General features: G+C 52.3%; 1 protein-coding gene across 1 annotated transcript in view; it reads right to left on the reverse strand.

Moving 5' to 3' along the window:
- PLB1 (phospholipase B1) overlaps positions 1–14,654 on the reverse strand; it is a 132,026-nt gene that overhangs the window by 53,101 nt on the left and 64,271 nt on the right. The window contains exons 21-29 of the mRNA XM_075536066.1: positions 14,198–14,278; positions 10,101–10,166; positions 9,693–9,793; positions 7,635–7,716; positions 5,689–5,793; positions 5,478–5,573; positions 5,289–5,360; positions 4,353–4,388; positions 236–296 (exon numbers count right to left, since the gene is read on the reverse strand). Of these exons, the coding sequence (XP_075392181.1) occupies positions 236–296; positions 4,353–4,388; positions 5,289–5,360; positions 5,478–5,573; positions 5,689–5,793; positions 7,635–7,716; positions 9,693–9,793; positions 10,101–10,166; positions 14,198–14,278 (700 nt within the window). The remainder of the gene's footprint in view (positions 1–235; positions 297–4,352; positions 4,389–5,288; positions 5,361–5,477; positions 5,574–5,688; positions 5,794–7,634; positions 7,717–9,692; positions 9,794–10,100; positions 10,167–14,197; positions 14,279–14,654) is intronic.

A 14,654-nucleotide genomic window follows, 5' to 3' on the forward strand; every position in this document is an offset into this window, starting at 1 on the left:
TAGGAGGTGGGCCCTGCACTGCGGAGCTCCCTCTAACAGGTGGAGGCAGGGGGGCTGCACGCAGCTCCTGGACCTGAGCACTGGGGCCTGCTGGACCTGCTAAGGCTGCAGGGGAGAGGGGGACTTGTCCTAGGAGACCACCCCAGGTAGGAAGCCCGCACAGGGACTAAATGTATCCTATAATTTGCATAGTAAGTCTTATTGAAGAACTCCTGGTCTGTCATACGGGGCTTACCTGAGGTGGGAAGGGAGGGCGAGGGTGCTCTGTCCATGCATGGCAGCCACGTCCCATGATTCTATGGGTGTAGAATCAAACCAGAAAATCTCAGGGTTGAAAGGGGCCAGAGAGGCTGGCTGGACACCAGGCTCACGCAGGGAGCTTGAAGACATAGAGTCTTAGGCCCCGTTCCTGAGGCATTTTGAGAAAGCTCTCTAGATGTTTCAAATATCCCACACCAAAACCTCTCCCTGCCATCAATTCGACTCTGACTCGGCAACCCTATGGAACGAGGAATAACTGCACCCATACAGTTCTGAAGGCTGGAAGTCGTATGGGAGCAGCCAGCCTCGGCTGTCTGCCAGTGAGCAGTTGGTGGGTTTGAACCGCTGTGTGTTTTAATGTCTGCACCGCCAGGCCTCTTCTTTTAGAACATCGGACAGGTTGAAGTTGGATCCAGTTCAGACCTCTCCATCATCCAATGCAAGAAGCAGGGCTCTGATTCCCTTGTTTCTTCACCATCACCCTCAGCAACACCATCGTCACCGTTACCACCACCACCATCACAGTCACCACCAACACCACCACCGTCACCACCAACACTACCACCGTCACCACCAACACCATCACCGTCACCAACACCATCACCGTCACCACCACCATCACCGTCACCACCACCACCGTCACCACCAACACCACCACCGTCACCACCAACACCACCACCGTCACCACCAACACTCACCGTCACCACCACCACCACCACCGTCACCACCAACACCCCCACCGTCACCACCACCACCACCGTCACCAACACCACCACCGTCACCACCAACACCATCACCGTCACCACCACCACCTCCACCACCACCACCATCACTGTCACCACCACCACCACCGTCACCACCAACACCGTCACCACCGTCACCACCAACAACACCACCGTCACCACCACCACCGTCACCGTCACCACCACCACCACCACCGTCACCACCACCACCATCACCGTCACCACCACCACCACCGTCACCACCAACACCAACACCGTCACCACCATCACCACCACCACCGTCACCACCACCGCCTTATTTGTAAAGTGCATCGCTATCTGCATTTACTAACACATCTTTGATGAAGCTTTGATTTGGTTGTTTGGGCCACTGCCTAGGCCACTCTCAATGGAACTCACTCTGCCTTCCACCCGCCTCTAGAAGCCCACGCAGAATAGATGCACACAATCCAAAATGAGAAGAAAGAGCTGCGAACGCCAAATAATAATTGGAACTTGGAAAGTATGACATATGAATCTAGGAAAACTGGAATTCAAAAAGAACATGGAACACATCAAAATCCATATTCTAGGCCTTAGTGAGCTGAAATGGAGTGGTGTTGCCATTTTTAATTTTAAAAAATCATACGATCTGTTGGGAATGAATTAATAATACCTATCTGCATACAAGGAAATCCAGTCAATACAACTATTATTGAAATGTATGCACCAACTGCTAAAGCTAGTGGTGCAGAAATTGAATTCTACCAACGTTTTCAGTCTAAAATTTGATCAAACATGCAACCAAGCCATATTGATAATTATTGATGAGTGCAATGAAAACGTGGAAACAAAGAGGAAGGAATCTCAAAACTCAGACTCACTGCCATCGAATCACTGCCCACTCACAGTGACCATCAGACCAGGGTAGAACTGTGAGTTTCTGAGAATAGAAAGCCCTGGCTTTCTCCCATGGAACAGGTTGCTGGTTTCAAACAGCTGACCTTGTGGTTAGTGCCCCATACCATGACCACTACACCACCAGAGCTCCTAGTGAAAGAAATAGTCCTTGGAAAATATATCCCGGGTGACAGAAATGCAGCTAGAGATGACATGAGGGAATTCTGCAACCTCGTCACTGTGAATGCCTTCTTTGAACAACACAAACAGTGACTCCACATCTGGACATCTCCAGATGAGATGCACAGAAATCAAATTGACTACATCTGCGGGGAGAGAGGATGGGGAAGCTTGGTACCTGCAGCTAGCACCAAGCCAGGGGCTGATTGGAGCAGACCTTCAATTGCTCATACGTAAGTTCAAGTTGAAGCTGAAGAAACTTCAAACAAGTCCATGAGAGTCGACATATGACCTTAAGTATTCAAGAATATCTCGAGAAATAATTTGACACATTAAACACTAAGGACAGAACACCTGATGAGCTGTGGGGGGATACCAAGAACACCACGCATGAAGAAAGCAAACGGTCATTAAAAAGACAGAAGAGATCAAAGTGGGCATAAGAGGAGACTCTGAAACTTGTTCTTAATCATAGGGTAGTGAAGGCAAACAGAAAAAATGATGAGGTAAAAGAACTAAAACACAAAGTTCCAAATGGCAGCTAAGAAACAAAAGTGCGACATTATAATGAAATGTGCAAAGACCAGCAGTAAGGAAACCAAAGACAAAAAACACACTCAGCATACCTTAAACTGAAGGGAAAAGTTAAGGCTTGAGCTGCAATATTGAAAGATTCTACAGTCAAAATATGGAAGGGGGCAGTAGACAGCAAAAGAAGATGGAAAGATTACACAGAACCACTGTACCAAAAAGAGCTACTGTAAATACTTGTGTATAAGCGGAGTTTTTCAGCACAAAAAATGTGATGAAAAACTGGGGTTCGGCTTATACGCAGGTCAGTGGTACCCCAGTGAGGTGTAACATCTCGTGGGTGATTGCCATTCCTCCGCTGTTCATTCAAAGCCCCGCTGACACTGCAGGGCTTTGAATGTTTGTTTACTCACATCTAAGCAATCAGAGCCATCCTCTGACATGGACGGCTCCAATTCACAGAAGCACCCGTAGTGATTCACTTACACCGACAGCTGAACTGCTAAGGATGTGTCTGTGGCAGCACTCCGTCTCTCCCCTCTGGTCTCTGTTAATTAACATCCTGCATTTCCCACCCTAGGCTTATGCTCGAGTCAATCAGTTTTTCTGGTTTCCCAGGTAATAATTAGGTACCTCGGCTTATACTCGGGTGGGCTTATATTCGAGTATATACGGTAGTTGAAATTCCACCATTTCACGAGGTAGCATATGAGCATGGACCAATGGTATGAAAGGAAGAAGTTCAAGCTGCACCGAAGGCATTAGACTAAAAACAGGGCTCCAGGAATCGATGGAAATGTTTCAACAAGCTGAGGAAGCACTGGAAGCACTCACTTGGCTGCCAGGAAATTTGGAAGACAGCTACTTGGCCAATGGACTGACAAAGATCCATATTTGTACCCATTCCAAAGACAGGTGACTCAACAGAATGCTCGAGCTATAGAACAATATCATTAAAATCACATGCAAGTAAGACTTTGCTGAAGAGATCCCACAGAGGTTGCAGCAGTCCATCGATGGATTCAGGAGAACCTTGATATTATTGGAATAAGAGAGATCACTGCTGATAGCAGGTAGATGTTGCATGCAACATGAAGATGATACAGTGTTGCGAGCTGAGAATGAGGAGGCCTTGATGAACTTGCTGAGGAGGGTCAAGGGTCGCAGCCTTCTGTATGGATGGCAGCTCCATGTAAAGAAAACAAAAATCCTCACAGCTAGACCAAGAGGTAGAATCAATGCTTTTGTATTCCAGTGCCGGTAAAAAATATTAAACACATCATCAACCCACAAAAGAACACATAAAGCTGTCATGGAAGAGGACAGATAAATGGTCCTTTGAAGCAAGGGTGGCATGACTTTGTCTTACATGCTCTGTACATGTGATCATCAGGAGACCCGCTCCTGGAGAGGGACACCATGCCTGGTAGAGGGCCCATGAAATCGAGGAAGGCCCTCACTGAGGATGGACACTCTGGCCCCAGCGACAGGCCCACGTACAAGACCAGTGGTGAGGATAGCACAGGACCAGAGGCTCTTTGGTTCTGTCATACACGAGGTTGCAGTGAGTTAGAAATGACTTGATGGCACATTACAACAACAGCAGGTGTATGGCCTTCACATAAGAGTGGGGCCGAGGGAGCCCTCCTTGGGAGAGCCCCTCAGGGACTCTCTTTCTCTCATGCCCTGCTGGGATCGTCCCGCCCAGGGCTGGCCACCACATTCCCCAGTGTGCATGGAGGGAGCCACATGCCATACCTGCAGGTTCTTGTAGGTGCTCAGAAACGGCCAGGCCTGTGAGAAGGCAGGGAAAGGGGGGTAAGACATGTGGAAATCCAGCACATTCCCCACACTGTTCCCCAGCCTTCAACACGCACTGACCCTGTCCTAGGACAGCCTCGGCCTTCCTTGCCCCACACCCCCAAGGCCAGACCCTCCAGGACACACTGGTGCCTTCTCAGCAGCCAGAGCCCAGCAGGGCTCCTTAGGAACACACGGGCTGATTCTGCCCATTGGGGAACCCCCCTGTCACCTCCGGTTCTTCTCTGGCCCTGTCCTAACAGCACACCCACTCTCTGCTGATGAAGCCCAGGGCTCCACTGCTGCTGGTCTCTGCTCCCCTGTCTCTCTCCCCACCCCAGGTTGTGTGGGCTCCTTCTTGTCCAGAGATGAGGGCTCAGCTCCACACAAGCCCAGCAGAGTAGTTCCCAGTGTCAGGCCTGGGCCCCTCTGGGGTCACAGAGGACTTTATAGAGCAGAAAGTGGCAGCCGCACAGCCCCCAGAACCTGACAAGTGGGGTCACGTTCTCCCCTTCCAGGTTTGTGTCCTAGCAACGCCCCCACTCCAACCTCTCCTCTGCTCACTGGCTCCCCTCCACACCCAGTGGGATCTCCTTCTGGGCCCGGCTCTGGATGCGCCCATGCTCCCAGGGAGGCAGGGGCTACGGGAACACAGAGCCTTCTCCTGTCTCAGGAAGCCTTCAGTGTGGAGCTGGAGGCTGTGGCCTTGTTGCCTCCCTGCCCTGAAAGAGCGACGTCCAGCCCGGGGCTCCCTGTGACACAGAGGCTGAGGGGAGTCAGGGCGGAGCAGGCTGGGGTTAGAGCCTGGGGTGCAGTGAGCCCGGCAGACTTGCAGAGAGAGGAACCCTGGGAAAGGTGCTCTAGGTGGTCTGCCACAGGGAGGCTTCACGCTACCTGATCCGGACACGTGAGGTTGGACTTGATTTCAAACTCGTGCCGTGATGTCTTCTGGTTGATGGGCTCCAGCTGAACCAAGAAGCAGGGGGAAGGAAGTGAGGCCGAGGAGGCGGGAGCTGAAAGTCAGGTGCAGGTCTGGGGGTCGGGGAGGGAGGGACAGAGCCTGGCCAACCTCAGCCATCTCACCATGTTGTTCCACAGGCCGCTGGCCGCCTGGTTGTGAGCCTTGGCACTGAAGTGGAAGCAGTCGGGAGCAAAGAACGAGTGGTCTGGCAACCCCTCCTGGTCACAGGGCAGAAAAGGGGGGAGCGGGATGTCACCGAGGTGTGGGACAACACACATCGTCTTGTGACGCCGCTGGGGGCTCTGGGCTCCCGCCAGGCTTTTCTTTCTTTACCGGGGTCTTGGGCATGGCCACGTTTTCCAGGAAGGGCTGCACCACCACTGTGAAATCTTCCTTGGTGTCGTACCGCCCGCTCTCCACCAGCAGGTGGGTCTCCTCCTGAGGGAGGCAAAGGGACAGGTCAGGGCGCAGGTGCAGGGACGAGGACACAGAGGCAGGGACAGAGGGGAGGACTGCAGCTGTGGGGCTCCAAGGACCGGACACGTGGCTGAGTGGAAACGGGGGCTTGTTCCGCTTCGCCTTGGTGGGCTCTTTCCACGCGCTCCATCCCGGGCTCTTTCTCAGGCACAGGACGGAGAGTCTGGTCTTTGATGGCATGAATCTCCACCAGAGGTTGGGCGAGAGCGTCAGAGAACGATATCCAGAGGTTCATGGCTCAGAGCCCCACGCACCAGCAGGCATGGTTGCCACCAACAGAGGCCCCAGGAAGTGTTTCTATTCCAGAGAATCTGTGAGTTGGAGGATGGGTCCAATGTTTGCAGACCACTCTGGAACAGCTGCAAAACCTGCCACTGACGTCGTGGGTGACAGATCATTGGGAAGCCAACACAAAGCTGTCAGGGGAGTCAGCTCCTCTGGTAAACGATGTGATGGGGAAAGACACAAAGGTGCTGCCTTTCTCTGCCCCGAGTGCCTCATTCCGACCAGACTGGAGGGGAGGGGTCAGGAGAGGTGGCTTCCTCTGTGTGCCTGGTGCTTCCCAGGGCATTGGGAGTTGGGATGGCAACCACAAGGTCAACCGTTCGAAACCACCCGCTGCTCAGTAGGAGAAAGCCATGGCTTTGTGCCCCTGTAAAGACTGACTGGTGGCAGAATCATCTGGAAAAGGGGCTCAGTAACGGATGTGCAACAGGAAGAGAGTGATCGCTGGCTCTGAATCGTACCTGTAGGAGGTGTGGAGTTGGAGGATGTATCCTAGTGTACCTTTTGCCACAATTATTAAAAAAGTAACTCTTTGGGCTGGGTCCAGCCCTTCCCCTAGTCTCTCAGAAAGACGGGTGATCTGCGGGACTGTGCAGTCCCTGCCTCCAGCATTCCAAGGAGCTTATATCTCCGGGCAGGGTCCACAGAGCACCCCCCTACCCCTCACCTCTCAAGGCCAGAGCTGGACTGTGCAGCCTCTTCCCCCTCATTCCAATTTCCCTGATCTAACTTGGATCTTGGATCCTGGAACCCGCCCGGGAGTTCAAGATGCTCCTGTCCCTTTCTCTGCTCTCCCTTCCCTCCCGGGAGTTCTTTCCCTCAGTAAAACCTTTCTAAGCTTCACATGCCTGGGTAAGTTCTATCTCCGTTCTGCACCTACGTTTTCCACCTCTCAATAACTCCGTGAATAACAATGGGTGCCCGGAAGAAGAAAATGTTCTGGAATGTACTGTGGTGATCATGGTACAACTCTCCTTGATATGGCTGAATTATTGACGTGTAGGACAGGTGGGTGAAGTGCCTATGCAGCGATTAACATAAATACACAAATGAAAGGCTCCTGCCTCCGAAACAAGCCCATGGGGTGGCTCAGCTCTGTCCTGCAGGGACGCTGGGAGTCCATTGACTTTTCCTGGCTCCTCCCTCGGGAAGTTGGGGATTCTGCTTCTGAGTCTCATCCAGGAGCCTGAGGCTCACAGAGCGTGTGTCCACCCCATCACAGCACAGTGGGCACAGTCAGGGTTTGGGGCGAGTCAGGGCCACTCTGAAATTGCCTCCCAGGGCAGTTTCCACATTTCTCCATGGACACTTGGGAAACACCTGTTTCCCTGGGGAGGCCAGGGCACCGGCCTACAGGTCACTTGTCTTTGTAGCTTGAAGCGCATCTTTAGACCATGGCCCCTGCTGCCCCGTGGACGGAGATGTCAGTGCCATGGTCAAAGTTACCTGAGCATTTACTCATTCTCTAAACAGAGCGATCAAACCACAGTGCAGTTCCTGTGCACGTCTCAGCTTACCTGATACTTTCTGTTCACTTCAATGAGGGTGGCGAGTTCTGTTGTGTTATCATCAAACTTCAGGACACAGGGACACAGGGACCTGCAGGCCAAACCAGAGATAGCCCCTAAAACCACTGATCTGAATGCGTGGTGCAGAAACATTGAGTCTTTTAACTCGGAGGAGACAGGGACTAAGCTACCGCGCTGGGGTGGACGGGAGGGTCTCGCTAGCTGGCTAATCTGTTGACTGGATCAGGGAAGCTGAGGTAAGTGCCCACATCTGGATTCACTCTGTCAAACAAAGCAGTTCTCCTTTCTCCTGGCGTCTGCAGGGGTACGTTTTAGGGAGCCCACCTTCCTGGCGGCTGAGTGAGGGCCACACCGTGGAGAGGAGGCCTCATGCCTTTGAAAAACCAGTGGGGAAAACACGGGCCACGGCTCCCGTGCACGGAGTCGCTGTGCTCAGAGCTTGGTAGCAGAGCCAGCTCACCCACAGCCATCGTCCCCTGTCTGTGGATGAGAACACACTGAGGCTCCGAGGGGGTCGGAGCTTTCTCGAGGCCACAGGAAGGCTGAGTGTGGAAGCCGGGACTTGAACTGCAGTCGCCTTGCTCTGCGCGGGTTTCTGTGGGCTGTTGTGGAGTGGGCTCTGCCCCGGGCCCCCTTGGCTGGGAGCTCATGAGAAGCAAGTGGACGAGCTGGTCTTCCCAGACCCTCCGGTGGGTTTCAACCACCACCCTTTCTTTCCACTCACAGCGGTGCACAAACCTCCCGGCGCTCGTGCCCTCTGCGGCAGACTTCTCACAGGGGCCTCCCCGGCTGCAGGAACACTTACAGTCTAGGCTTTGGGTGCGGTGGACGCGGGGCATGGCTGGCCATCGAGTCAGCCCTGCCGGGGGAAGCACAGCCACCTGAGGGGCTGCATGTGTGTGTTTGTATGTATGTGTGTCTGTCCATGTATGTGCATGTGTGTGAGCGCATGTATCTATGTGTGTGCATGTGTGTATATATGTGTGTCCATGTAAATGTGTGTATGGGTATGTGTGTGCTTGTCCATGTATGTGTGTGGTTGCGTATGTATGCGTTCATGTGTATCTGTGTGTTTGGGTGTGTGCACATGTGTGTTTGTACATGGTATGTGCACACAGTGTTTGTGTGTGCATGTGCATGCACATGCACCCTCACACAGCACAGGCTGGGAGGGAGGCCAGGCCCGGGACCAGTGGCAGGCAAGGTGACCTGTGCTGGCCTCACCCTGACACTTGGGGTTTGGAGCTATTTCGGTTCTGAGAACAGACCTGGCAAAGGCCTCCTCAGGACCTTGAGCCATGATAGTCTATAGGGTCCCATCATGCTCACTGGTGACAGCCTTCCTCAGCAGGTGGCTCTGCAGCCCAGGGGCGCAGGGACTGGAGGAAGTGGGAGTCACAGGTCTGGAGCAGGACGTGCAGAAAGGCCTGCTGGGGACGTCAAAAGCAGTCTTACACTTGGACTGCCATCTCTCTGAGCCTCTAATGGCTGAGGGGTGACAGAGGCCTCTCAGAGGTTCTCCCAGGACCGGGCCTCTCTCTTCTCTGGGGAAGGCACTGTCTGCTTTAGATTGGACCCCCACTCCGCTGACAAGGAACTATAATGCTCCTTTGTTAGTGCCCAGCCCGGGGCACCCACAGCTCTCAGGGTCCCTTGCCAGGCCATGCTGCCCAGAGAGGGTACTGAGGCTCCAGACACACTCTAAAGCAGGTCCTGGCAGAGGACTGGCACTGCCCATACCATGCCCATGCTGCCAGACTCCATTCCTTTCTCTGCAGAGTCAAAGGTGTCACGGGGGCCCCCGGGACTCAGGAGCAAGTTAGGGGGTTTAGACGCTCCCCTTTAGAGAACAGGTAGCTGAGGTTCCTCTTGGGGGCACAAAACCCATGGGGTGTCCTCTCTCTCTTTGCAGGTGAAAAACCGGGATGGTCTCAGGACTTCTCACACTCTACCCTAGGGTTTTCTAACTCCTCTGAGTCAATCTCTAGAAAGCCCCTCTCCCACACCCCCCACTTTGGGAGTCGGGGAAGGAGACGTTCGTCTTACTTGAGGATCAGCCTTGGGCAGTTCACTCTCTTCTCCTGGTACAGCTCCCTCAGGGCAATGATCTCCAGCATCACGACCAGGTTCACAAACGCCCGCGGAACCTGAGGAAAGGCAGCGTCAGGACCCAAGAGGACAGTCCCTGGAGGAGCCGGCTGCAGGCTCTCATCTGGTCTGGGGCGTGCTCCTCTTACTGGTGTGCCAGGTCTGTGGCCTCAGTCAGGTCCCATCCATTTCCTGCCCGCCCCACCCCCCCTTCTCAGTGGCTTTGAGTCTATGGCCAACAGTGAGGTCTGTGCTGGTCCCCAGGGAAGGGGCCCCTGTAAGGGCACAGCAGGAAGTCAGAGCCCATGCAGGTCAGGTCTGGGGCCCGCGGTGAAGGAGGCTGTGCAGCCCGGGCTAGCTGTGCACCTCGGCGTGGAGGATGTCCAGAGCCTTCCCAATATTCCTTGTGAAGTTCTGCGGAGAATAACGATCCTGTAGGGAGAGGAGGGGGCTCTTTAGCACATTATAACTGGCTCTCCCTTCAGGTCAGACAGGGGCCTAGGGCTTTCCTGGCTCCCCTGCCCCCGTATTTCAGCAAGCGGTGAGACCACAGTTTGTCGTTGGAGGCCCAGCCTCCATCCGTAGCATCCTGGCCACCCTGGAGCTTGTCCTGGCCTCAGCACCAGGCCTTCTCCTAGGGGTGGAAAGTTCTGGATCCACTTTGTGGCAACAGGCCGGAGGGTCTTGGCTCAGTCACATCACTTCTCCGGGTCCCTCTGCAATGGGCGTGAGGGACCTTGGGGCCTCTAAGATCCCCTGCCTCCTGAGCAGTCTCTGACCCCACAGACTGCTCTCTTTCTCAGAGCCTCAACTCTCTGGGGGTTCAGCCTCTGACACCCAAGGCACCTAAGGAGAAGAGGGTAAGGGAGGTGGGGCCTGTGATGGAGCATATGCAGATTTTAACTGTTATTTCTCCCAATCTCCGTGCTGTGCTTTGATGATTTAATTTCAAGTAGTGGAACTCCTTCTCTGGATGGAATCCAACCCAGAGCCTGGAGAGTCAGTGCATCAGAGGTGCAGCGCTCGCACCTGGAAATCCAAATCCCTGTGCCCCGCGACCCTGAGGGGGAGACGGGCTTTCTACTCCCTTAGGATGTTACACTCTGGGGACATCCAAGAGGCCGTGCTACGCAGTCCTCTAGAGTCGGTGTGAGTGGGCAGTGAGTTGTGTGACTCTCAGCCCAGGAACATGGGCCCTGCCCAGGTCGGGGCAGGGCTCACAGGCCACAGTCAGAAGGCCACTTCCTGCAGGACAAATGCCTTCACTTTGGGGTCCTACGGGGAAAGCCTCCTGCTGTCTGATGACTCCCCCACCCCAAATTCCCAAGTCATTTGGGTTTGGATTTCTCTTCTCTGTGCATCCTGGAGCCAGCCCGGGTGCTGTGCTCTCTGAGTCGTAGAGAATGGTCTGGCCTCCCTCCCCTGACAGTGCGAAGTCCTTGAGAAGAAACCCACGTGTCATTGTCACTGTCTGCCTAATCTGCAGTGCATCATGCTCAGCAGATGGCACTGGACAGGGAAAGCCCCAGACACAAGCCTAAAAGTCCAAGAAGCTGAGAAGTGGCATCTCTGAGCAGGTGCATATGCTTTTTTACTCAGGCGGTCAGGGGGTTTACTCGGGCGGTCAAAAGCAGACGGTCATTTCATCCAAACTGGACAAGGGCCACGAGAGCAAACGTAGAGGAGAAAGGCAAGTGAGCATCGAGCAGGGGGAATCAGCTGGTCCCTCCCCATGGATCAGAGAAACAGGGATGTGGAAAACGAGAGGCCATTTTTACCCATCAGGCGAGCAGCTCGTGAAAGTGCTGCTACCACACATAGTCATTCGAGCGGCGGGGAAGCAGACACACTTCCCGGGATCAGTTTGACATTGTGCAGCCAACGCATGAAACATGTCACACTTGGGGTAACAGGAGATAGAAGATGACTGGATAGACATGAGATAATGCTACACTTGCAGATCAAGGGAGCAAGTATACTGTATAGCAGTGGTTCTCAACCTGTGGGTCGCGACCCCTTTGGGGGTTGAACGACCCTTTCACAGGGGTCGCCCAATTCACAACAGTAGCAAAATGACAGTGATGACATAGCAACAAAAAAAATTTTATGGTTGGGGTTGGGGGGTCACCACCACATGAGGAACTGTATGAAAGGGTCATGGCATCAGGAAGGTTGAGAACCACTGCAGAAGAGGCAGACATTTGCTATACAATTCCTTTCATGGTTTCATATGCTTACATTGCTTTACCATAAAATATAGTAAAGGGACATATCTTTTGGCAGACACATTTTACTTTTTGGAATGTATACTAAGGAACTAATTTGGGAAGTACACATAGATGGATGTTGATCATAGTACTATTTAAAATAGATGAAGTACTCTAAGTCAAGCCAATCCAATGCCAGGAAACGGTTGTGTAAATTGTGGTTCGTTTATATTATGAACTCCTATCAGTTAGATTTGACTTGATGAGTTATTTATTTATTTTCACTCAGTCTTTAAGAAGCCCTGGCTGTCAGATATGCACTGGATGACTAGCCACAAGGTTGGCAGTCCAAAGCCACCAGGAACTCTGTGGGAGAACGTTGAGGCTGTCTGCTCCCATAAAGAGTTACCGCCTCAGAAGCACTATATAGAAGTCACTGAGTCAGAATTGCCTCGACACCGTGGTTTTGTTTGTTTTTTTAATCGTCTTTCAAAAGCAGTTTGTAGAAAAGTACACATTGGTCATGAGAATATCATCTTACTGATTTACTCGTTAAAAAAATTAAAAGCAGGCCTTCATTTTTGGTTCTTTTCTGCTGAAAATAAGAGGAACCCTGGTGGAGGAGCCATTGGACTGCTAAGTGCGGGGTCAGCAGTTTGAAACCACCAGCCACTCCTGGGCAGAGAGGGCGGGGCAGAGGGGTTTTCTCCTCCTGTCATGAGTTAGGGTCTTGGAAACTCACAAGTACAGTTTTACCCTGCCCTGCAGGGTCGCGATGAGCTGGCATCGACTCCATGGCAGTGAGTTTGGTTTATGGAAAATGAATACAACTGGGAAGTTTCCAGGGCAACATTGCAGCCTCTCCTGGCAACATTTAACAGCCACAATTGCCCAGCGTACAGCTCCTTCATGAAAGCTGCTGGCCCCGAGGTGGGCCTGGGTCATTTTGTCTGTACCAAATCCACCCCAACAAATAACATCGGAACGCCGATGGCTGAACGATCCCTTCCATGTTTGGAATTTGATTTTACAGCTTTCTCCCTATAATGATTTCACTGCAGCATTTAGACGCCTTCCCATGGATTATTCTACCCCTTGAATGTGAAGAAGCCAGGGTAGGCTGTGTAGCCTGTTCTTCTGTTAGCATGTCATGCCTGTTTTCTTACTCAGATGTAAATAATTTTAGCAGGAGTCATAAAAAAAGAAAAATGTGGGTTTGTGTTTGGGTGGTCTCTTCAAGGAATTTGCTACTGCATAATACTTCTCTTGCTTTATTGCCCATTAAGGGTTTGTATATAAATAATAATTTTAAAATACAGCCTGTAACAGAGCCAAGGAAGCAAAAACAGCGGCGTACCAAACCATGACTTTAGAATGATTTTGGACAAGGAAGCAATCTTCCTATATGCACAGATAACGTTAAACAGGCATTTACAAAAAGGTTATCGAGGGCTCTTATACATACTTTTTTCCTCTGTGCTTAGATATGCTTCTTGTATATATTCATATGGAATATAAAATATCATTTTGCTTAAAATGAGCCTTTATTTGCTTAAAACATCCCAAAGCTATTCTTTCTGAAGTGAATTGAATCAAATATTGAAGAAGGTCCGGGTGGCCTGGCACAGGTGGAAAAGGTGGACTTGCAGGCAGGCAGACCTGGGCTCCACACGGAGACCCCTCAGAGAGCAAACTAAGCTCTGCCCATCCCTGAGGACACTGCAGCAGCTGGAATCTGTGCAAGCCAGGCCTCGCTGGGTGGGGGGTTGGATCAAGGGGGCCTCTGAGGTGTCTTCCAGTTCTGAGATTCTGGGGTTCCAGGAAGAAGCACCACCCACACAGCAGCATCCTCATGTTTGCCTGGCCTACAGCAGAACCTAGGGTCATGTCTGCAAGTACCAACAGGTGCGGGCTCCAAGCGGGAGATGGAGAAGCCGGGCAATCCTGGAGAAGGGAGCTGACTTGGCCTTGTCATTACCTATGAAGATAGGCAAGACTGCAATATCACAGAGTGCTATCTTGCTTTCTAGAATGCTATCAGTCTCCCTTGATAGAAAGGAAACCTTATCAGGATCCATCTCAAAATCACTCCTGCTTGTCCTACCGAATCTTGCCCTGGACGTGAATGCCCTCTGGGTTCCAGGTCAGAACATGGGTGTGGGTCCCAGCCAGCTGCCCTGTATCGTGAGCCAGCCCCCTGGGCTGGGGGAGCTCCTTCCCCAGGAGTGAGTCAAATTCAGGACCAGGGAGACTTACCGGGTCATTGCAAGAAGAACAGAGATCATTGCCTCCTATAAACAAAGTTATTATCTTCCAATCTTCCTGAAAATTTATCCTCTGAGATAAATAGGAAACAAACAAGTAAGCACTTTGCCCCAGGGTCAAGTCAGTCAGACACAAAGCTCTGAGCACTAGGAGAGATGGGTCCCTACCTGCGGACATTCACACTGTTTCTCTTTGGTTTTAGGGCCCCCAGGACTTAGGGATTTGGAAAGTGACAAATGGTCCATTTCTTTTGCTTTTGTAGACTCCCTGTCTGCCTTGGGGCTGTAAACCACACATGGGCAGTACGTGTGCCAGTCCTCTGGGGAGAGGGTACTGCTGGGCACAGACTGAGCTTCCTCCCTTCGCTAGCAAACCAAGGAGAAGGGGGAGGGGCAGGGGAGGAGGCTATTTGTTCAGACCTCTAGAACTCTCCACCCTAAGCTTGCCT

The sequence above is a fragment of the Tenrec ecaudatus genome, chromosome 17, assembly GCF_050624435.1.
Source record: "Tenrec ecaudatus isolate mTenEca1 chromosome 17, mTenEca1.hap1, whole genome shotgun sequence".
In the NCBI taxonomy this organism is placed as follows: Eukaryota; Metazoa; Chordata; class Mammalia; order Afrosoricida; family Tenrecidae; genus Tenrec; species Tenrec ecaudatus.